General features: G+C 35.1%; 1 protein-coding gene across 4 annotated transcripts in view; it reads left to right on the forward strand.

Moving 5' to 3' along the window:
* Window positions 1-22501, forward strand: part of NBEA (neurobeachin) — a 486311-nt gene that overhangs the window by 77106 nt on the left and 386704 nt on the right. For all 4 annotated transcript variants that reach the window (XM_054387432.1, XM_054387415.1, XM_054387443.1 and 1 more), the window contains exons 2-5: window positions 8353-8584; window positions 14569-14669; window positions 14927-15022; window positions 18876-18997. In XM_054387432.1, coding sequence (XP_054243407.1) covers window positions 8353-8584; window positions 14569-14669; window positions 14927-15022; window positions 18876-18997 — 551 coding nt within the window. The remainder of the gene's footprint in view (window positions 1-8352; window positions 8585-14568; window positions 14670-14926; window positions 15023-18875; window positions 18998-22501) is intronic.

A 22501-nucleotide genomic window follows, 5' to 3' on the forward strand; every position in this document is an offset into this window, starting at 1 on the left:
TTTTTCTTTCTTTCTGGTTTATGTTCCAAAGAAGCTAATGTCCTGAAGCAGGTAACAATGACGACAGCAGGACATTGCTAAATACAAAGTTAATCTTCATTGCTTATAGACCCTTTGTTCTTTCACAACATACGTTATCTTCCAAGCATTTAAAATATTTTTTTATTGTTCCTCTTCATGTTTGGAAAAAAGATCTGAAATATAACAAAAGAGAAAAACCTGTAGGTATTATCACAACCGTAGACATGTAGAAAATGACTCTAGGATAGGGAAAGGCATGATGAAGTGCTATCCCTGTGTAATGGTGGTATAACTTGCTGGCTTGTTTGAAACGGGGAATAAATGTGCTTTATAGTATACTCAGAAAATATGGGCATTTGATGTTCTGAGACAGACACTGAAGCGTGGTGTTTCTGGAAGAACTCAGCAGGCCATGCTCAAGGTTATTGGGACTCTTAGGCAAAGTTTGCTGTATCGGATTATAGTATGACACTGTGCAATCTACAGTTCTTCCCTTCAGCACTTTTAACACTACTTGTATAAGATTTGTTAGAATTTACTGAATTGAGTAGTGCTGCTCAGTGGGCAAAAATGTCTGAAATAAATTTGAGGACAGAAGCCAAAATTTTAAACCATGGTAGGTTAATCCCAGACACCAAATAAGCACCCACTACCTTAAATGCTCACACATGCTCCCCAGTGCAATGGAGGAGAGAATCAGAAGAGCAAAAGCAAGAAAAGACTCCTTGCTGAGAATGATGGTGTGGAGTATCCCTTTCGTCAGGCAAGGTCAATTGTCCTGGCTGCAGCACCCCCCCAACCTATTGCCCACCCCTAGCCCACTTCCTGGGAGTGCAGGATGAGAAACAGGCAGCCCTGCACTATGCACTGCCCAACACTAGGTACATTATCAGTCCTGTCTTAGTCACAGACATAGAGCGCAGCACTATGTGGGCTGGCATGAAGAAAGTTAACTCCATCCCAAGCAGAGACAATACACAAACCTAGAGGAGTTCCTTCCTCCCCCAGAAAAAATATACAAGAAATTAAAGGTAGATCTTTCACTTACTTGAGCAGCTCATGCTTCAAAGTACCAAAAGTGAAGCAGAACATGATATTTCATATTTTCTCAGCCGATATAAAGAACATTTAATTTTTTTTCTCTGAATACTTTAGCATTTTCAATACATTTATTAGGTAACATTCCCTTAGTGGCACACTACAGTGTGCATACTATACATTATTCAGGATTACAATGTTTTTGAAGCTGAAATGAATGAAGGCTCTTTTAAAAAGCTTACAGTAATCTGGAGAATTACGTGCTGTTACAGGGATTCATGTGAGAATCAATCTTTAGTGCTGTCATTTGGTTATAAAACATACTGTGAGCACACTGGGTAAGATTAATCTGACAGAGTTTTAGATGTGTCTGTCTGAACTGGTTGTCCTTTTATAGTCTGTGGAAGGTACTACATTTCCTGGGAAAGATTTATTTCATCCTGATGTTGGATCTAAAACCAGTGGGACAAATAATTTCCCAGAAGCACCTTTTACTTTCCAGTGATAGTGAAAAGAGCTTTGGAAATTGCCACAGAAACACGTACCAGTAATTCAGATCTCTGATGAACTCCATTCAATGATTAAGCATTTTAAAACTTCCTTTTCTTTTTATTACAAAAAAAAAAAAACAAAACAAAAAAAAACAGTTATGGAAAATATCTACTTTACAATGTTGTTACCTATTTTTTCTCTATAATGATAGTAATATATTTAGGTTAAGCTGGCTATATCCAGCTTTTCCCTGTGGAAATCTGTGCCAAATGCCAAGTCAGCTGTTTTGCAGTGCCTAGAAAGATATATGAAGAACAGGAAGGGGAAGAAAATAAATAACTTTGTGTCAAAACTGCTTACTTCCTATACTTAGAAGGCAATCACTTATTCTAATTGTTTTTTTGATTTGTATTGGCTTTGTTTTATTTTTTTCTGGTGTTGGTGGTTATTTTAACCTGAAATGGTTCTCACAAACTCACCCAAAATAGATAGATGAGAAAGGTTGTCATGTTGACTGTGATATGCCATCATTTATTCTCAGTCTTAGAAGAGGTTTAGCAAATGTGACAGTAGCTAATGAGGGATGGAAGCAGTGTCTTGGTGCAGATTGGAGCTGGGTGTGGTTTAGTGTTGTAGTAATTATACCATTGTGATCAATTTGTGTTTACAGTGGCACTGTCTAGTATTTTGGAATTCATGCTCTTAATTTTTTTAAGATGCAGATAGGAGTCAAATTTGAAGGATACTAGACGTGCCCCTGACAACAGTGAACATCAAATTTAGCAATTTAAATGTTTGAAGACTTTGATTTAGATAGTTCTAATATACATTCTTTGATCAAGACAAAATACAAGTCTGATAATGTAGATGGGGGTGGGGGGAAGGTTACAACAAAGAGCTTTGGTTTTGTTGTAGATAAGTACAATCACATTTTGCTTTATGGTGGGTAAAATTGAAACTGAAAAAAGACCTTTGCCTACCTGAAAGTGTAGAGATTAAACAAGACAAGAATACAAAACAAGAAGTCGTAGATGCTTATAGATAACACCTTTTCCCCCTTATGTGCATTCTTGCAATTAAAATTACATTTGAAGAAAACAAAAACTCCGCTGAAAAATGTATTCTTAACAATTAAAAGTAAATTTGAATTGTACAGGCTAGTAGTTCTTAAGACTGTGATCCAGAACAGGAGTACAGAGAAATAAATGTCAAATTTAAAAATAAAGGGAATTGTCTAGTTTAGATACCCTGAAACTTCCAAAGTGTAAGTGCAGAATATGTCAAAATAGACTGTTATTCTGAGAAAGTTTTCATATTTCACCTATTTACCATGAAACTAATTGCACAGAAAATTGTTTTATTTGATATCTCTGTAGTTAAGATTTTTACATGTTATTGTTACTGTGTATTGATACTACTATGTGTGGCAGTTTAGGCTGGGTGCCTCCTGTTAGTGCCACAGTAAGTTACACCTCCAGTGTACATAGGGCCCAGGAAACGGCGTATTTCTACCCATAAATCCTGCACCTATCAATCCATCTGCAAAGTCATTCTCTTGCTCTTTCTTCCTTCTCTGCTCCCATGGGAGATGCTCTTTATCGGGTAACAGTAGGGGAGTATCTCAAGGCCTCTTAGGCCTGTCTAGGTCTAATGCCAGGAGAAGAAGTGGGAGCAGTCTCAGACCTGGCCAGCCTGAGACTAGCCTAGCAAGTGGGTAGGGCGGGGGGAAGAAAGAACCCTGGAGGTTTTGGGTATACCCTCAGGTGAGAAGGCAAGAATTGGGAGGCCTTTGTGTGTTGCGTAAGGGACTCTGTATGCTTTGGGATTCTTTGCTACTATGGTTTGTAGTTTTTTGTAGTCTCACCAATTGCTTTTCCATTTAAACTTTCCATCACTCTCCAGTCTTTTTGTGTGAGTGTCATTCTTTCGTCCCTCTTGGGGCAATAGAGGATATGTCCAGCCCCAAACCAGGGCACTATGTCATTCTTTCTTTAGCAGAATGCACTTGTGTGTTTAACCAAAAAAAAAAACCAAATTTTTCAAAAATACTTTTTTGCATCTCACACAGTTCTTAAAATCATTATGCCTGGCAATTGTTTGTTTTCTTTAAATCATGGATTTAATCCATGTTTTTTCTATAAAACTCTCCCAAAGTTCTGACCTCTACTTTCTTTGAATTTTTCACCGTTCAGTAGCATTGTCATCCTGATGTTCCATTTACTTATTTCTGCTAAGATTGGCTGCCATCTTTCTTTTCCTTCTATGTTTATTTGGAGAATTTTCAAGTCATCTATTATTGGAGGCTGAGAGTTGACCTTCCTGCTCTCTATAGCTTCATGAGCAGGGGAAGTGGACAGGTTGTTGCTGATCTCTTCCTCCTCATATCTCTCTGAAATGATTCAAGGCTGCACCAGGGGTGGTTTAGACTAGATATTAGGAAACATTTACTTTACCAAGGGGGTGGTCAAACATTTGAACAGGCTTCAGAGAGGCAGTCAAGGCACCATGCCTGTTTCACCTCTGTTCTAGATTAAAAGAGCGTAAAAGACCAGCCAAAGTTCTGCATAGATGCAGCAGCTTAGGAATGAACACTTCTGTTGTATAGCATAATGAGTGGTAAAAGCTTATTGAGGAATGGCCACAGTTTTCAGAAAAATGGAGATTCTGAGTAGTGCAGCTGCTTTGGAGGATGGTGGTATAGGTTAAGATAGATTCTTGGAGCAATTTACAAGTGTCAACCTGTCATTGTAAGCAACCTCAGTATAGGGAAGATAGCCTGATTTGTTTATAACTGCCAGTTCAGTACATCTTCGTAGGAGTTATGTTTGTTGGCTATATTCATCTGACTTGGAGTCATAATCTGAACATCAGTTTGCTGTTTCATTTCCTACAGCTGTGCTGTGAAAGATGCAGAATAGTTAAAAATTGATAGATGAGCTTGACAAAGTACAAGCAGTAATTCAGGATACTTAATCATATTGAAAGCATGGTCTTCACTGAATATTAAATGGTTGGTTGAAGGATGCAAAGTCAGACTGAGTGTTTGACATCAGAAAAAAAAGATTTTAAATGAGATCTGTGATAGGGAAGAAGCACAGTGTGGTATACTGACTTTTTGGAAGTTTTAAGAGTGTACTCTAGCTGAAATTTGTCTTAGAACATAGGTCTTTCACATGTTATATTAAAAATAAGTTACTTTATGGCAGTACGATTTAACTCTTTTTAGTCTGTAATATTGCATCCAGAATTGTACCCAAGTTAGAAAGCTGCAAATTCATTGTTAATTTTTACAGTTGCCAACTGACAGTTTTTTAATGTGGCATAGTTATTTGAAGTAGTCTCTTCTCTGGCTGATAATAGCAGATTTGAGAGCTGTCATTTTGTACATATGGATAAAGCTATAATAATGTTACTTTTGATATTACTTTCCCATTTATTGACTTTGAATTCTTATTTGTTGTGGCCCAGTTACTTGATATCAGAAAAATCTTTGCAACTCTCAGTAGTTGGTGTTTTTCAACTGCATTTAACGATTTTTGGCTCTTCAGCAAACCTCAGTTGTTTCATTAGTATCCCCACTTGCTACCAGCTCATTATCACAGTGGTTCTCCACTGATAAGCTCCCTCTGTTGTGAAGATTGACTGTTAAAGATTCCTCTTTACCTACTGTTTTGTGCTTGGAAAATACAGATGCAGAGCCTTATAAGAGAATGCTGTATTTTCTGTAGTGAATGTTCTTCTTTTCTTGGCTGCCTTGTATTTTATTTTTCACATTTTAAAGCAGAAATGGTTGCTTTGCCTTATTTCATGCACACAATTTAACCAAAGTAATTTATTTCTGTGTAGTCAATTAAATTTTTGTGCGGATTTTTCTTTTTTCATGACTCCCAGTATTTTTATTTTATGTTGATTTTTAGGACGATGACTTTAAAAAAGTAACACTCCCCACCTTTTTTGCCATCACTGTTAATTAGTTCCTTATTTTTTCTTTGTTCAGGAAGTTGATTTTAATAATAATTTTGACTAGTAGTGCCTGAAATATGCTTAAACTGCACTTAAGGGCAAACCAGGTACACTTTAAAGTTTTCTTTCACATAGGCAGTCACTGATGGACTATAAATATCTTGCTGACAAATGAACAAGTAAAATAATTGTCGTAACTACTGGATAGTCCATAGCCTAATGGAAGATTTTTATTAGAATTTTGGTACATTTTTTTTAATGCAAATTTGCTGATCATTTTCAAGTATACAAACAGCTTGTTTTTAATAGTACTGAAACACAGGCAAGTAAATACAGTTTTTGAAATATTTTAGTCTGCAGTGAATCATTTTAGTCTAACTGCTCTATGTTAATTTATTAATTTACATTAGCAAGAGTTTTACAATGAACAGTGTTTGAGGAAATGGTGATCAGCCTCCAATGAATCTCTACATTCCAATTGAGGTTGTACTAGTTTTTTCTTTATTTTCAGGTCCATCTGTTATCAAAAACAAATGGTGGAAATCATTTCACGTAAATTAGGTATCTGAAAATTTTGAATTGATATACTATCATAGAACTGCTGGGATTGGAACAGAACTTTGGAGGTTCTCTGATCCAACTCTCCTGTACAAGTGGGGTCAACTAAGACTCGTTGTCTGTATCTATGTGCAGATGGCTTTTGAATGTATCCAAAGGTTGAGACCCTACAAATACGATTTCTAGATTTCCTGCCTGGAAAGAAATGGAAAGAAGGTAGATGCACAGCAGGTAATTCGTGCTGTCTTTGGATAAGCATCTAAGAGAGTTTAACTGAGTATTTTCTACAGGTGCCTGTTTTACCTCTGTGTGTGATCGTGATAAAAATGACATGATCTCAGAGAGGCTCATTGAGTTGGAGAAATACTGAAAAAACTCCAACCAACACAGATTGCTGGTGAAGTGTGCACCAGTTACTGCTGTTTTCAGAAACAAACACTCCACCTGTGTTTCGTAGAAGTGTGGTGTTTTCATCTGTAAAACTGTTTCATGATGTTAAATAATGACCATAGAAATAATGTGTTTATAGTTTTGACAGTTTGGCAGCCCTTGGTATACATGTGTTTACCAAATATGGTAATGTATGATATGTAGTCACAAATTCTAAACTAAAATACCAATCATAGCTAGGATAATAGTTTTATTCAAGTGTAATTAAATGTCCTTAGTCCTCACTAAGGAATTAGTCTTTTTTATATATTTAGTATACTAGAAGCTTTTATGTTAGAAAATTATAAATTGGTTATTAGCAATAAATTGGCAGGAAGAGGTCATTTGTAAGTAGATGAAAAGTGTGAATTGGGTAATTAGTCAAAACTAGATCTTGCTTGGTTATGTTACTTTTGTCTTCAGGCTGAGTCCAGAAGAAGACTTTGAATATTTGCATGGATTTAACCACCAAAAAGAAAAGTTTACGTTGTAGTTCAGCTTGCTCCTTGTTTGGAGTTTAATTTGAAGGCAGTATCAACTTCTTTTAAATAGGCTGTGTAATAGCTTTCCATTAAAAATGACTGTTGAAATTATACGCTTATAAGAGATTAATTCTTTGATTATCTTTAATTTAAAACATACTGTTGTGAATTTAATTATGTAACATCCTGAAATGAATAGGAAAGAATGTCTGTAAATTATTTTAGAATTAATTTATTCTGCTCTTCTGCCTTTCTGAATTAGGAAATATATTTGCAGGTATTGAAATTTAACATTGGTGCTTTCAAAAATTTTCAAGGTTACTAGGATAAAGCAGGATCATGATAGTCAGGCTTTGTTTCCTTAGAATTGAAAAAAAATTAAAGATGTTTCTGCTATTAAAGGGAGATTTATCTATTTTTATGCTAAGGTAAGACTTCAGTAAGATGTTTTGAGTTTATCTTTTTTTTCAGTCGAGCAAGTGACTGATCGATGAATTCCATTCCTTAAGATATGCTTGTTCTTGAGGTATCACACCCAGTGGTTTTGGTGGAGCTCAGGACTTTGGATAGCCTTTTGCAAGTATTTGGGTAGAATGAAGTCATACTGTAATGTCATCAGTACTGCTGCAAAATCACTTCTCATCTGAGTTCTGGTTCCTCTCCTAGTGCTGTGTTTTTCTTCACCAGCAGTAGGTTTCCTTTACCACAGGATGAACTGATACGTCTGCTTTGGTCAAGAGCAGGTCACTGATTCTTTTCCTGAGCATGATTGCATGACTTTTGGGTGGCACAATGGAAAGGGCAGTAAGGTCTTGCAAACGTGTAATAAAGGGCAACTGTTAGCTTATATCAGGAGAAAATGCAGATATTTTCTGTGCCTTTTTATTCCCAAATAGGCAAATTTCTCTTCAGAGAACTGTTGAAAAGCCTCAATAGCTTTTGAGCTTTTCAAGTTCTGCAGCTTTTGCACTACATCGTTCTGGTCCGAGCTTCTTTCAACTACTTTATAATAAGGAATATTTCAAATGCCTCTTGATTTTATTTCATGAAAGTGTTTTATTCAATACTATGACAAAAAATAAGGTAGTATTTTGTGACACTAATGTACGTTTTGTGCAATTACAGAATCATAGAATCAGTCAGGGTTGGAGGGGACCAAAAGGATCATCTAGTTCCAACCCCCCTGCCATGGGCAGGGACACCTCACACATAGCATAGCTTGATTGTTAATTTGCTGTCTTGCTTGTCATAGCTGTGACTTTATCAAGATAACTTCCCTCATTATGCAGAGAATTTTCAGTGCTAGTTGCACTGAAGATATGAAACTATGTATTTCACATTGTAATGCTGTTCTTGTTTTCTTTTGTAGCTGGTTGGTGGTGAATTTGATCTAGAGATGAACTTTATAATCCAGGATGCAGAGAGCATTACGTGTATGTCAGAGCTTCTGGAGCACTGTGATGTAACGTGCCAAGCAGAAATTTGGAGTATGTTCACAGCAATTCTCCGTAAAAGTGTCCGTAATTTACAGACTAGCACAGAAGTTGGCTTAATTGAACAGGTACTGATGAAGATGAGCACTGTGGACGACATGATTGCAGGTATAAATTGCCAACTGATAAAATAATTATTTGCATTCTAGAACTATCAATGTGTTGGGATTGTGGAAGTAATACTTTGGTTACTACTGCCATTGAAACAGAAGTATTTTTTAATCAATTTAAAATAAAATTAAAAAAAACAAAACCAAAATTGTATTCTTAGTTTAAAAGTTATGTAGATACACTGCTTAAAATAACTGCCTGATAATTCATCTGAGATGTTATCTTAGTGATAAAAAAAGCTATTCTGAACATGATTATGAACAGTACATGCTAAGCTTCTTAATTGTCAGGGTAACTTTTTAGTTTTTAAAAACATTGATCATTTTGAATTATTCAGATGTTAGAATTCTTGCTATGAGCCACTTTAAGCATAACCTACATTTGACAGCATATCAGATATTATTCATATTATTAAATGCCGGATATTTGGACTGTATTACACAATCATTTCATAATATATAGCTGTGTTCCCTGTAATATCTCTTTGGTATTTTTGGGGTAATTTTTTGGGGGTGTAATTTTCCCAGCATTAAAAAAATAGCCTTCTGAAAATAAGTGATGAAGTTGTTGCACAGTGAAGGTTTTCAGAGTACTTCTGAAGGAGTTTTAGTCCATACTATGTCCTCTAATTAGGATGGTACAGGTTGTAATCCTGAATCACTGGGTTAGAGGAGCAGATGTGGTTGTCCTGTTTAAATATGGTAGCTGAGAATTACTTTGGATAAGCATTTATCTACTTCTTATTTTCCTGGGGAGAAACAGAAGCCAATCACATTTTTTCAACTCAATATGAAAGTAGTTCTTAACTGTTACGTAGTTGAGACTGACAGTAGGATACTTTAAACTGTGAGGCATTTTTGAAAGATTGAAGAGGTTGTCTTCCATAATTGTAAGATTTTAGTCAATATTCTGATTTCTGACACATATATAGTCTTTGTGCAACAGTAAATCCTTGCTATTTTCACATCAGAAACAGAAGCATGACCTTGGCTTTTTCTCAGTATAAAGTTGTCTGTAATATTATATATTTGAAACAGGTACATTACATTCTTTATTTCAAAGCAAATCTTCTAATCAAGCTTGTTTATTGGAAATGTATGTCTAAATTCTAAGGCCAGAAGTGTCACTCTAAATATTGTACTATGAGTTTCAGAATGAAGTGTTAACAGATCAATAAATTCACAGAGCAGTGTTTTTCACCAAGTATGTTTTGTTTTTCAGGACTTGTAAATATGCCAGAATAGAATTATGATGAAGATACTGTTTTATTTCATGTTAAGTATAGGACATTAATTAATGAAAACAAACATTTTTATCTTGAATTTTTTCAGGGTCTCATTCATGGAAGTAATGTGCTTACATCAGTAATCATACCAATAAAATTTGTCCAATTCAAGCTCACCTAAATAGTATTTCCATATGTGGCATATACTGCTGTAGTGATAGACCCATTAGAAAGCAATTTTTAAAAAATGCTTATCTAGAAGCATTCTGGATAAGAAGATTCTATGCTAGAAGTATCCTAGCATACTTCTACCAAATGTGGAAGTCAGAAATCAAGAGTATTTGATCTGGCATCCAAGAGCATTTAATGGTTTAAAAATCACATTAATCACATTAGTATAAGCCAGGGGCAGTACATTAATAAAACAATTAATGAAGCATCTACCCTATTAGTCTTTTCCTGAGAGTGATTGCAAACAGTTTGGAAAGAGACCTGCAGAAAAAAAAAATCAATAGACTGCCTTTTCACTGTACTTAACATGGACAAAGGGAGCATGTACTTCATTCAAAATCAAAACTGAAAAATGGAATTCTGATGGCATTTGAGCTCTGCAGTGCATGTCAAATTGTCTAAATGGTGCCTTACATATCATGAGCAGGGATTTAACAGAATCACACTTTGTAGGGTCTTTCTCTGATTACGTAGATAAGGAAGTGGATTTCTTGAGAGTTTTTCTGATGGAAGCAACCAAATACGCCACTTTTATCTCTTGATCTCTGCAATCGCTTCACCACCCTTTTATAAATAGCAACAGTGTTGGTGATAAGTCAGAAATAATGAATGTGTTCATGTAATAACAAGTTGAATGGTAGGCACTTGATGGCAATAGCAGTGACAGCTAATGCAGTATCTATTTTCCCTAATGTGCTATGCAGACTTTGAGGTCATAATGGTTTTTAACATTCAGGAAGGATGTTTGGAAGAAGAGCTGTGTTAGAGCTTAGTCCTGGGAAGTTAGTACCACTTCTTCCTGAAGCAATTGCTAATACCCTGTCAGCCTAGTGTTTTGCAGTAGGCTTTTAAGATCTGTAAAGGGCACAGTTTTCTGGGGGGGCAGAAGTTATTTGTTTGTTTTTAGGGCATCTCACTTGTTCCTTTGTGAAATACTGTGATTAGACCTAGATAAGATTTAATAGACAGCACAAATGTAATCTCTTTTTTATGTTCTGACAGCACACTTTCAGGACCAGTCTGTCTGAAGCCACTCTTCTATGGTTTTAGAAAAGTAACACAACAACAAATAAACATGTACCAAATCTTTTTCAGTGAGAAGAACTTGTATATTTAGATGAAGACTTTCATATTCATGAGGCTTATCAGCACTTTAAATATCTCGCTTCTTGAGATTTTGCAGATTCTATGCTCAAGAATAAAAGCTTAATCACCTTGCAGTTCTCAATTGCAATCCAAATGAGATCGTTGCCATTTGTATTCCAATTTGTTTTCCAGAAGCATCACCTGTCAGAAGCTATCTTTGTGCTCTGATAATCTGTAATACTAAAATTGGGGATGTTCAGCTGTTTTATCAGTGGTTAAGTGGAAGAGATGTCTAAAATATTTGCATACACAATTGGCACTTTTTTAACAGCTGCATAGGATCTTCCTTGAGAAGTTTACTTTTACAGTTCTCTATTTCCAGGTACTGAGTAGTGAAGCAGATCATCTGCACTGAGAGACTCTTTGGGATAGTGGCTCTAATACATTCAGAGAAGTATGAATGGTGGATGAGAAAGTAGCCTTGTACACAGTGGATGTGTCTCCCATGAGCCCCATTTTATTTCTAGTGGTTCTGTTGTGATGGTGTAGTTAATTGTTCTAAAATTGCTGGAACTGAAGCACTCTTAAGCATGGAAACAGTTCCTGTTTTTTAAACAAAAGTGGTTTTGATCACTCTTGTCATTAGTGGGCTTTTAACAAGCATTTCTCTTACAACTGGTTCTATAAGAAAACCTGCAAAATTGTCACATTCTGTATAGCCATTGTGCAGTAATTAATTTACTTCATCAACAGAGTTAAAATTTACAGTTCCATCGCTGTCTACTGTGAAAAGCTTAAGGAGGCATGAGGGTAATTTTCCTGAAGCTATGATTCCAGTGCTGTTTAATATGTCTTCTAAAGTTAATGCCATCACCATTCAGTTTGATACATGTGCTTGGTTACTTGAAAGACAGCCTGGTTCTTTTAGTAAGCATTCCTGCAAGGTTTCTGGGTAATTTGTAGCTCCTATATAAGCTGCTTAGTATGAATACTGGTTAAGGAAGTGATTTTATTTAACACTAAAAAATGAAGTAAACATAAAATCCAAATGTAGTATGTTTTCTGGCCTTTGTCCATTTGTAGATGAGTGGATTATTAGAATTTATAAACCAGATTCAGACTGGACTCTTTTACATGAGATTTCTGATATGTATGAATAAAGTTATGTAATAGAGTACAAATCTTTTTAAGTCTTGGTATATTGAAACAGAAACAAACTTTCTGTAGAGGTATTCACAGCAATGTTTTTATGTAGCATTAAGTGCTTTGACTTCCACAGCTGTTTTTTCCTTTATGTTTACTTGTTACCTACTGGGATTCAGTCTTTCAGGTCTTTGTTATACCCAGAGTTATATTGTTAGGGAGCTTGCATTTATTTCCCTCCATCAATATTTTATTCACGCTTTATAAATATGTGTTTCTAATGCCTATGGGCTATCAAAATACTGAGTAGAAGTAAGAATTTTTCTGTTCCATAAAGTAGTATAGGGCCGTAACAATGAAACAAAGCAATACATGGTCAGTTGTTTTAAAAACCTGTCAGTCACTTTTGTGTTTGTATTAATTTACCCATTTGGCATCTGTTTTAGAAGTTGGGCTTTTTAGGATATTCTGATTTTCACCAAACAAATTCGCTTCTGTGCAACACATTTTCTCTAAAAGAAACAGTATTTGAAGTAGCTTGGTGTAAAAAGCAAGCTAAGACTACAAAACAAGAATGGTGAAATTCTCAGCCAGAGATTGGTATTCTTTTGTGCTGATTACCCTTTCTGAGTTTTCACTGTGTTACTGTTCTCAGTTTCTGCTCACGTACAGTATGTGCAATCGCTGCCAGCTTCACATTGCAGGCTGGAGAATGTACAATGAACAGGGAAGATGCTTGCAGGTACCAGAGGAGGAGCTGAGTCATAGAATTCACCATCATAGAAGAGAAGGGAGTTTAGGTTTTTTAGCTTTATTTTGCTTTCCCTTAGAAAATTCTTTCACAAATATAATGTGGCACTAATTTTAAAGGGAAGATTAAATAAACTGTTCCTTTAAAGAAAGAAGAAATAAAAGTCTATACTTGAATATCAGGAATAAGTTCAGATCTTATGGTGAAAATGTTTGCAAGTTACAGTGGTTTTCTTTTGCCTTTCCTGACATGGAGTTTCATTCACCAAACAGCTTACTATGTCTCCTTCATTCTTTACGCATGCCTTTTGCTTACTGAAAAGCAGAGATTGGTTCCATAGTAGAACAAGTTAAAGAGATACTGATGATCTCACTCAAAACCAGATATATAGGGATTTTCACAGAGAAAAAAATTGTTTAAAAATAAATAAATCGGTGCAAGATGTCCTTGAAAAGTACAGCTGCTTTTTAAAACTACTGTCAGCACCTCTGAGAGTCATCCTCTCACTAATGAACAAAGAGAAATGGAGTCCTGAAAATAAGAAATGATCTTATTAATGTCTTCTATAAGTTTTTATGGGATGAACTTTCTGACTGTTGAGCAAATTGAATAAGTTTATTAAAGCTTATTCTATTGTGTCATAGCTTTTTGTGTGTGTTGGGAATTTTGTACTTCACTGTTGGATCTCTGAATCAAATTCCTTATGTTACATCTTGAAGATAGCTAAATTGTTTTTCCTCCTGCTAGAGGAAGCAGTAATTCTTAGTAGTACTTTTTATTCTACAAGAAAATCTAGAATATAAGGCAAGGTCCAGCATCCCACAAGTTCACATTATTAAAATGAAATTCTGTGTTTAAAAATAATGATTCAAGCATTAGCAGTAATTTTAAACCTGATATTACCTTAAACCTTTATGGGTCTTGAGATGTTTTAACAAAAGATGTATTACACAAACTTTGTTCACTTCTTTTTATTATTGTCTTTTATTTTTTCTCACTGTTTTTTTAAGGAATTGTTTGTGTGTGTTTTATGGGGTTTTTTTCTCCCTTATCCTTCATTCTAGTAAAAAAAAAAATTAAGAATTACCACTGCAGCAAAACTGTGGGAACCATATAAATTCTAAGTATAATTTGCTGTGCTTAAGTTAAAGAAAAACATCAAGCATCTCTTGGGTCAGAAATTTTTGAAAAATACTGTCTTCAGAGGAATGAAGAAACCCTTATTCCAAAAGAATGTAGCAGAAAGGAGCAATCAAGAAGTGCATAATGTATGATGAATGTTGTGAAATGGGAAGAATTAATTCTTAATAAATTTAATAGATATTTTGTTCAGAGTGTGATGCAAAATCTAAAACTGCATATGTAAATTTATTTTTAAAATAACAAACAGTGAGAATGTAAAATCTTTTGTGAAATATTTAGGGCAACTAAGCTTGATTTTTAGAATTTATGAATACACTTAGTTTTAAAGGTACTAACTTTTTCAGATTTTTTTGTCAAAACAATGAAATTCAGAGTTCAGAATAACTTTATTTTCCTTTGAAGATCTTCTAGTTGATATGTTGGGGGTTCTTGCCAGCTACAGCATCACTGTCAAAGAGTTGAAGCTTTTGTTCAGCATGCTTCGAGGCGAAAATGGAATCTGGGTAAGCTGTGATCAGATAAAGCATTAAGTGTCATTCCATTAGAGCCTGAAGTTAACATAAATTGTCTCCAGGGACATAGAAACTTGAATTTTTAGTATTTTTTTTTCATGTTGATTGAACATATGCTTATGAAGTATTTTTGCTAACTACTTTAGAGTTAATTTGCTGTGTTGTTCGAAAACTGTCCAGTTTCCATTGTAGCCTAGAGAGTACAAAATGGTTATATTGACTTTTGTGCACTCTTCTTGTTTTCACAGCCAAGACATGCAGTTAAACTGTTATCAGTCCTTAATCAGATGCCACAGAGACATGGGCCTGATACCTTTTTCAACTTCCCTGGCTGTAGTGCTGCAGTAAGTTTTCAACCAAAATGCCACAACTTGAGGAACAAAGAAATGATTCCTCAATTGTGTTTCCTATCATTTGATTTTGGAAATTCTTGAAAAGGAAACAAGAGGGGAAATACATACTTGATTAGGATAGACCTGATCTCCCATTGGTTTGTAAGGTAGTTATAGCAATAAGTTTCACCTGTGAGGATGAAATGTCCAATAGCAGATTTTTGTCTGGGGAAGTTATTGTAGAAGTGACAACTGAACATTTCAAAGACCAGTGTTATTTCACTTGAATAATGTAATTGATATTATAAAAAACAGAGACTTGAGGAAAGTGTAGGGATGAGCTTGTCAATGTTATCACAATTTGCAGTGATAACACAGTCATAAATTGTATTATATCTTTTACTTTTTGTCTGAACTCCATTGACTGTTTCCCTAAGGCAGTGATTTAAATGCAGTCGTCTTTTGGCTTTACTTTTTGAGATACCTTAGGACAACGAAATTGTGTTCCTTTCTAAACCTTCTCAGATATTTCATCTTCCATTCATTGCATGTACGTTCAGAAAAACCTAGAATTAAATTCAAATATTGTAGACAAATGTGTAAATATCATTATTAAGGCAATCAATTCAAATGCTTAAAAATGAGAAATCCAGAACTGAGGTTCATTTCCATTCTTGGATGGAATATATATGCTCCCGGTAGAACTTGGAATCTTTAAGGGAGGAATAATCCTGAGGAATAATCCTGTCTCTTCACACCAGTACATGAAAGGCAGTAGAGTTTTCTCTTGGGCAGTTGTGGTTGTATTTCCTCAGTAGCACTGATAGTTTTCTTCAGGCATAAACCACCACCTCCTGTTCTTTGTGAATACAACTACTGCTGTGCAGATTGCATCAGGGAAATAAGCTGACTGAAAATCACTGTTTTTCACCTGGGTTATTTTTAGCTAGATCACTTCCTTGATCTTTTTTGATATTCAGCTGCAGATGTGTCAGTAAAATGCATAGGGCAGTGCATGTAAGGAATTAATTACCGAGTTTTGAAAGAGAGGGTTTCATTTGCTACTGCTAAATTAAAACCACAGTTAACCTCTCCTAAAAGTACATGCAGCATCAAGACAGCTGTTGCAGAATACAGATGTCTATAATGACACATACTGCTTTGACTTTCTGGGCTTCAGAGGCAAACCCTGATGAAATGTCTCTTAAGTTTAATTTTGTGTGAGAGCTTAAAAAAAAACAAAACAAACAAAACAACCCCCCCCAAAAAAAAAAAAAAAAAAAAAAAAAAAAAGAACAACCCAAGTTCTGCAGGGGGAAAAATTTCAAATACTCTTCCCTGTCCAGAGAGGTGTATAGTTACAGGAACATAAAGTTTCTTGATTGAAAGGCACAATAGGCATTTTTTTCCTTGTTGGGGTATTGTTTCATGTACCACTCACCATTGGCTGTGTACCTCTAAATCAAGAAGTGAAGTATGAGCCTCAAATTTACACTTCTTGAGTAAGTGCATGTTGGATTGCACTATGAAGATCTGGAAAGGAGGCATCCTCTGAAGTGGATCAGGGGTGAATATAAGGTAGATCACAGGAGGTTCCACCTCAACATAAGGAGACACTTCTTTATGGTACGGGTAATAGAGCACTGGAACAGGCTGCCCAGACAGGTCGTGGTGTCTCCTTCTCTGGAGACTTTCAAAACCCTCCTGGATGTGTTCCGCACAGCCTGCCTTACGTGATCCTGCTTCGGCATGGGGGTTGTACTCGATGATCTCTAGAGGTCCCTTCCAGTCTCCAATATTCAGTGATTCTGTAACCCAAACCAGGAAGCACTTCATTAGAAGAGACTGGATAGGACCTGGTTTACTAACACTGAGCTATGTTTTCAGGAGTTGTGTATAGTGATGACATCAGACAGAAAGAAAGCATGTTTACTTAGCATGATAAGTATCAGATTAGTTCTTTTTAAAGCCCTCTTTGAATTCATTTTCCTTGTATAACCAAGACTACAGTGGTAGTATGAAAGTCAAGAGTCTCCTGAATTACTGTGCGGATCTGCTTGTGAAAGCTACTTCAGTATCCCACCTGAAGTACTCTTCCCAGTACTGTGTTACATCTCTACTAGTCTGTGAAGGTATCACATTAGGCACTCCGTTAGGAGGACTATTCCCAGGTGTTGTTCCTGTTTGTCATCAAGCAGGTTTTTTTCCTCTTTCAGGGAGGGAACTCCCTCTCAGGAGGCAAGAGTGATATCCCAAAGGAGTTCTTTAAAATGTTTTTTTACTGAGCAGTTAGAATGTGTGGGGTTTATTTTTGGTTTTGTTGTTTTTTATCTACTCAAATACTTACCATAATATGAGCACATTTCTGTATCTAATTATAAAATTCGCTGAGAATTCCCTCTTATAAAGTACCCTTGCATATAAAAACTAACAAAAAAAACAGCCCCACTCTATACCCTTTATGTACTTTACTACATTGGTAAAGAATCCTAGCGTGGTTATTCTGACTCTAGTGCCAGAGCCCTTCTCATTTTAAGCAATGAATAAGTTGCTACAGTTCTTTGTCATCTTCGATATGAATTGGGGCAGTATAAGACTTGATCACTCCTGAAAAAGTATTTCCAGCCATGACTCATAAGTACCACACGGAATAGTTGAGGTTAGAAGGGATCTCTGAAGGTCATCTCAGCCAGCTTCACTATGCAGAAGTAGGGCTTGCTAGAGCAGGCTGCCCAGAATTGTGTCCAGATGGCTGTTAAGCATTGCTAAGGATGGACACTTCACAACCTCTCTGGACACCCTGTGCCAGTGCTCAGTCAGTATCCCTGATCACTTTGGTAAGAACACAATACCATCAGGGCAAGGATTCATTAGCTAATATTTATTATTTTAAATTGTAGTAAGAGTTTAAAATATCTTACTGAAACTGAAAAACATCAATTAAATACCTTTAGAAATAATACATTAATGTTATTTATACATTTGTTTTCTTTTGCTTTGCATTTGTATACAACTTATTTCGAGAAGTTGTATTAAAGACTCATATTCCTTAACTACTTTTCCTTAAAATATTCTATACTATATCTGATGAAGGGAGAAAGAATTTATTAATAAGTAGTGCCTACTACAGTAATCTCTAAGTTATTGCAAACATTTAATTTCTTAATTTTTTTAATTACTTCATTTTTCCTGTAGTACTTACACTGAGGAGAAGAAAATATTTTATCATTTAGTGCTAGCACAGAAAACACTTTGTAAGTGACCTCTGAAGTTCCTCTTGTCTGATCTCCCCACTAAAAAGTGCTGAACTTCAAAGTCAGATCAATTGCTCAGGGCCTTGTTCTCTTGTTCTCCGAAACCTCTTTATCAGTCAGTCTATAAAAACAAAATACTGAAAAATCAGATTTCTTCTCAGGCCATGCCTTACCCTTAATGTATTTAACTGAAAGCAGGGATAAAATTTTCAATATTTTACCTTACTAAGTGCTAATAACAAAAAGCCCCAAACTGATAGTGCACTTAAATCTCAGAGAACAACTTTTTTTATATTGTAGTTTTAACACTGAATCTCTATTGTACTCTGATAAGATTAATTTAGTGTTTAAATCTATTGATGGCATGAATGCTTCCTGAAAGCTGAATTTATAGATTAATTTCTGCAGAAGTATTTTTCTATTTTTTCTCTTAATATTGCCCATTCATAAATTTAGTTTCATGTCCTGTGTTTGTAGTAATTATGTATTTAAACATGAAAGTATTTTATAGATAGAAAAATTTATTCCAAAGTACTTTTTGAAGGGGATGTTTTTTATATTTTTCTTTTATATTTGACTTGCTATTTCTTTTTCTTCTCTCATTCTTCCAGGCAATTGCATTGCCTCCTATTGCTAAGTGGCCTTATCAAAACGGGTTTACTCTTAACACCTGGTTTCGTATGGATCCACTAAACAATATCAATGTAGATAAGGATAAACCCTATCTCTATTGGTAAGTAACTTATAATGCTTCAGTTACAGTTTGTTATGGCTTCCTAATAATAGTTAATATTTTTGATTGGGTTTCGTTTCTGACATGCTCTTTTCCCCCCAAATATCTGCAGATTTTAATAGTTACTGTATGTACATTCTTACAAAGTCATCTGTCCTTTTTGCTTTGTAATTTTTTAATTCATGGATACAAGATGTGTGCTTGTAGATAAATCCTAAAATGTATTGTGGTAGTTTTCTAAGGAATTTTTAAATATATGATATCTTAGAGCTGTAAATGGAGAATGCTGTCATATTTTTCTCTTTGGTGGTTTAAGATATTCAGCTGATAGAGATATTTCAAAACAAATCTGATATTCTCAGAGCACACTGGTTGCACATTATTTATAAGTAGTAGAAAGTAGACCTATGAATATAAAAAAGGCCCACTGATCCCTTGTTCCCAAAAATGGAAGCTAAATTTCATAATACATTAATTGCAGGACAGACAATTTTAGTTTAATTAGGTTTGCTGTTCTGATAAAAGTAGAAGTAATAGTTAAATCCTTAACAAAGTCCTCTTATATTTAGAAATTATGCTATAATACTAAAAATGTTTATTCTTTTCATCAGTCATGAAAAATTTTGGGGTTTTTTCACTTCAGAAATTAATTATATATCTGTCTCAATATGGTTATCTTAGCTGAAGAAAAAGAGGAATGAGGAAAATGAGGATGTGATGTCAGAACATGCTGTTACTTTCTTCAGCACTTCTTCATTCTTTATGTATTTGCTATTTAGTATGCTTACCTTTTCTCCTATCCTTAAAGAATTGGACATAAGCAAGATCTATGAAGTTTTATCAGCTCAGTAAAACAGGATATCACAAGGAGGGAAGTCACCAAAAGTAATGTTCCTCACTTTGTAACCATTCTAGTCCAAAGAGCAGAAATTCTTAGTAGTCAGCTGAGAAGAGGACCAGGTGATGTGGTCTCAGAAAAGTACTTGTATAAACCATACATAAAAATCTTACTATGCATTGACTTGGAAAACTGAAATAATTCATGTTTTTATGGAATAAATCTCTGGTTAAAAATCCAGATCAGCATCTGGGATAATGCTATTCCATGTTCTTGTTTTCTGCTGAGAGCAATAGCTATTTTACCGTGGAGATTTTTTTTCAAGCTGTTGGTTATATCTGGGTATTAGTATGATCTGTATTTTATTTATTCTTTCAGTAATCATATGATCGAGCATGCATAGAGAAATTTAATATGATCATTTGTTTCTGAGCTAGAATTTACATTTCAGAATTGTCAGCTTAGGTGGTATATTTGATTTGAAAATTTGTTGTTGGCTTAGAACAGGAAAAACATACTCTGAAGTTGCACAGCTCATGATATATGCTGCTTTTGTTATGGTTAGTAGTACAGAAAGACCTTTGGCTTGAGTGATGAATATAATTCCTTCCCATTCCAATGTAATTCAGAAGCAGCAATGGCATTAGGTTAAAATAGCTTCAGATGTTTGATTATTTACTTCTTTTGTACGTATTTTATGCTGTGATGTAGTTTTGATGTTTGTTGTGATATTTGTCTATGCCAGTGAGAATTTACTTCTGATTTCATTTTAAAGTATATTGATGTAGACATTTTCTCTATCCTATGTTCATTTTGCTGCAAAGAAGTGGTATAACTTAGAAGGAATAACTGCCCTGTGTTCTCAGACATCTGTAGTTAATAAACAGATTTTTCCTTAAGTTGTTTGTTTTCTGGAACATATCAAGCAATAAACCCCACAGAGATGACTTTTGAGTTACCAAAGAAACCCAAATTTCTTTTTTCAAAAGAATTCTGGGTCTCACCTTGACATTACACTCTCAAAAATATATTTTTAACGTACTTTTTATTAGTGACAACCATAGAATTTCCATCTTTCCTTTAAAAATGTCTACTGATTTGCTTGTAGTAAGAAGCTTAATATAATATCTATTAATTAGATTTATTAGAATAAAGCAACTAGCAGAGTATAAAACATTTTAAATATTTTTTGAGTTTATCTTTCCCCCATGGTCGATATGTGCTTGTCTTTGTTTTCATGTTGGGTTTTTGTTTTGTTTTGTTTTCATACCAAGATAACATCCTCTGTATTTTGTTGTTGGAACTTGAAACCAGGAAAAAAGTATATCCCCAAAACACAGGGAGTTTCAGCTCATTTATTGTAGTGAATAAATGATAACCTCTCTAGTAAGCTGAGGTATTTTGCTGCATGCACAGACTCTTCAAGTAAGCTTTGGGCACATTTGTGCTGAGTGATTCTCTCTCACACACAAAGTTGCACACACATATCTTTATAGTTCAGTTTGAATTTTCTTGCATTAACTTGTATTGTGGAATATTTGTAAAATAGGAATATTTATCATAATTAAGAAATAAAACTTCTGTGACTAACAAGGTTGAATTTTGGTAGTGCTTCATATGAGCCATAGAAAGAAGTCAGTTTTACTAGAATCAAACGTCAAAATTGAGACTGTGTAGAGTGCCATGTAATACACGTGAGAGGAAGTGAGTATGCCATCCTCGGAAGGAAATTAGGAGTGATGGAAATACTTGTCACTTTTATAAAATGGTCTAAACCAAGCAAACCATAATTAATAATTCAAAGCAGGAAAAACATTCAAACTAGATTACCCATTTCTTCATTAAATTCTTCTTGGCCTTGTTTCTCCAACCTGCTCTGGTCTTCTGAATGACTACACATTTATCTGGTGTATCAGACACTCCTTCCAATTTTTCTTATCATCTTAAGCTTCCTGAAGGTGTACTCTGTCTCACCATTCAAGGTATTAAGGAAGAAGGTGAAAAAGAAAAAGATTAGACCCAGTATTGACCTCTGCAGTACTCCAGTGGTTCCTGGCCTCCAGCTGAACTGGAGACAATGCTTTTAGCACAGCAGTTCAGGTAGTTTTCAGACCACCTCACTGTTTACCTATGTAGCTCATTCTTCATTAGTTTGTCATAGACGTTTTTACAGTATTGAAAATTCCTGCTAGAAAGTCAGGATATACATCCACAGCTTTCCTCTCCATCCTCCAATCCAGTCATGCAATTGTAGATGGCTATCAAGTCTGATCGAGGATGTTTTCCAATTTGTAACCCCCTGCTGTAAATCCAGAAACCTTTCTGCTGGGAGAATGCCAGTACGTCAGCTTGACCATAACATGAAAACTAAAGTTTAAAATCAAGAAAGGAAGAAAAGAAATGCTTTCCCATTTGCCAGATGTGAGGGGAAACTACTACTGTTTTTAAATTAGCTAAATGCTAAGTGGTGTTTCAAGAACTGTAAGCCAATTTATTGGGTTTGATTTGTTTGCTTTTGGGGTTTGGTTTTTTCAATAATTTTAATTATCTCTGAGGATGAGGTTAGGCAGCTGCTAATTGATAGTCTATTAATACTTGTGTATTGGAACAGTATTCTAGCTTTCTTAACAATTATGGAATGAGCATGAGAATCCTGGAAGAAAATT

This window comes from Indicator indicator, chromosome 1, assembly GCF_027791375.1.
Source record: "Indicator indicator isolate 239-I01 chromosome 1, UM_Iind_1.1, whole genome shotgun sequence".
Classification (NCBI taxonomy): domain Eukaryota; kingdom Metazoa; phylum Chordata; class Aves; order Piciformes; family Indicatoridae; genus Indicator; species Indicator indicator.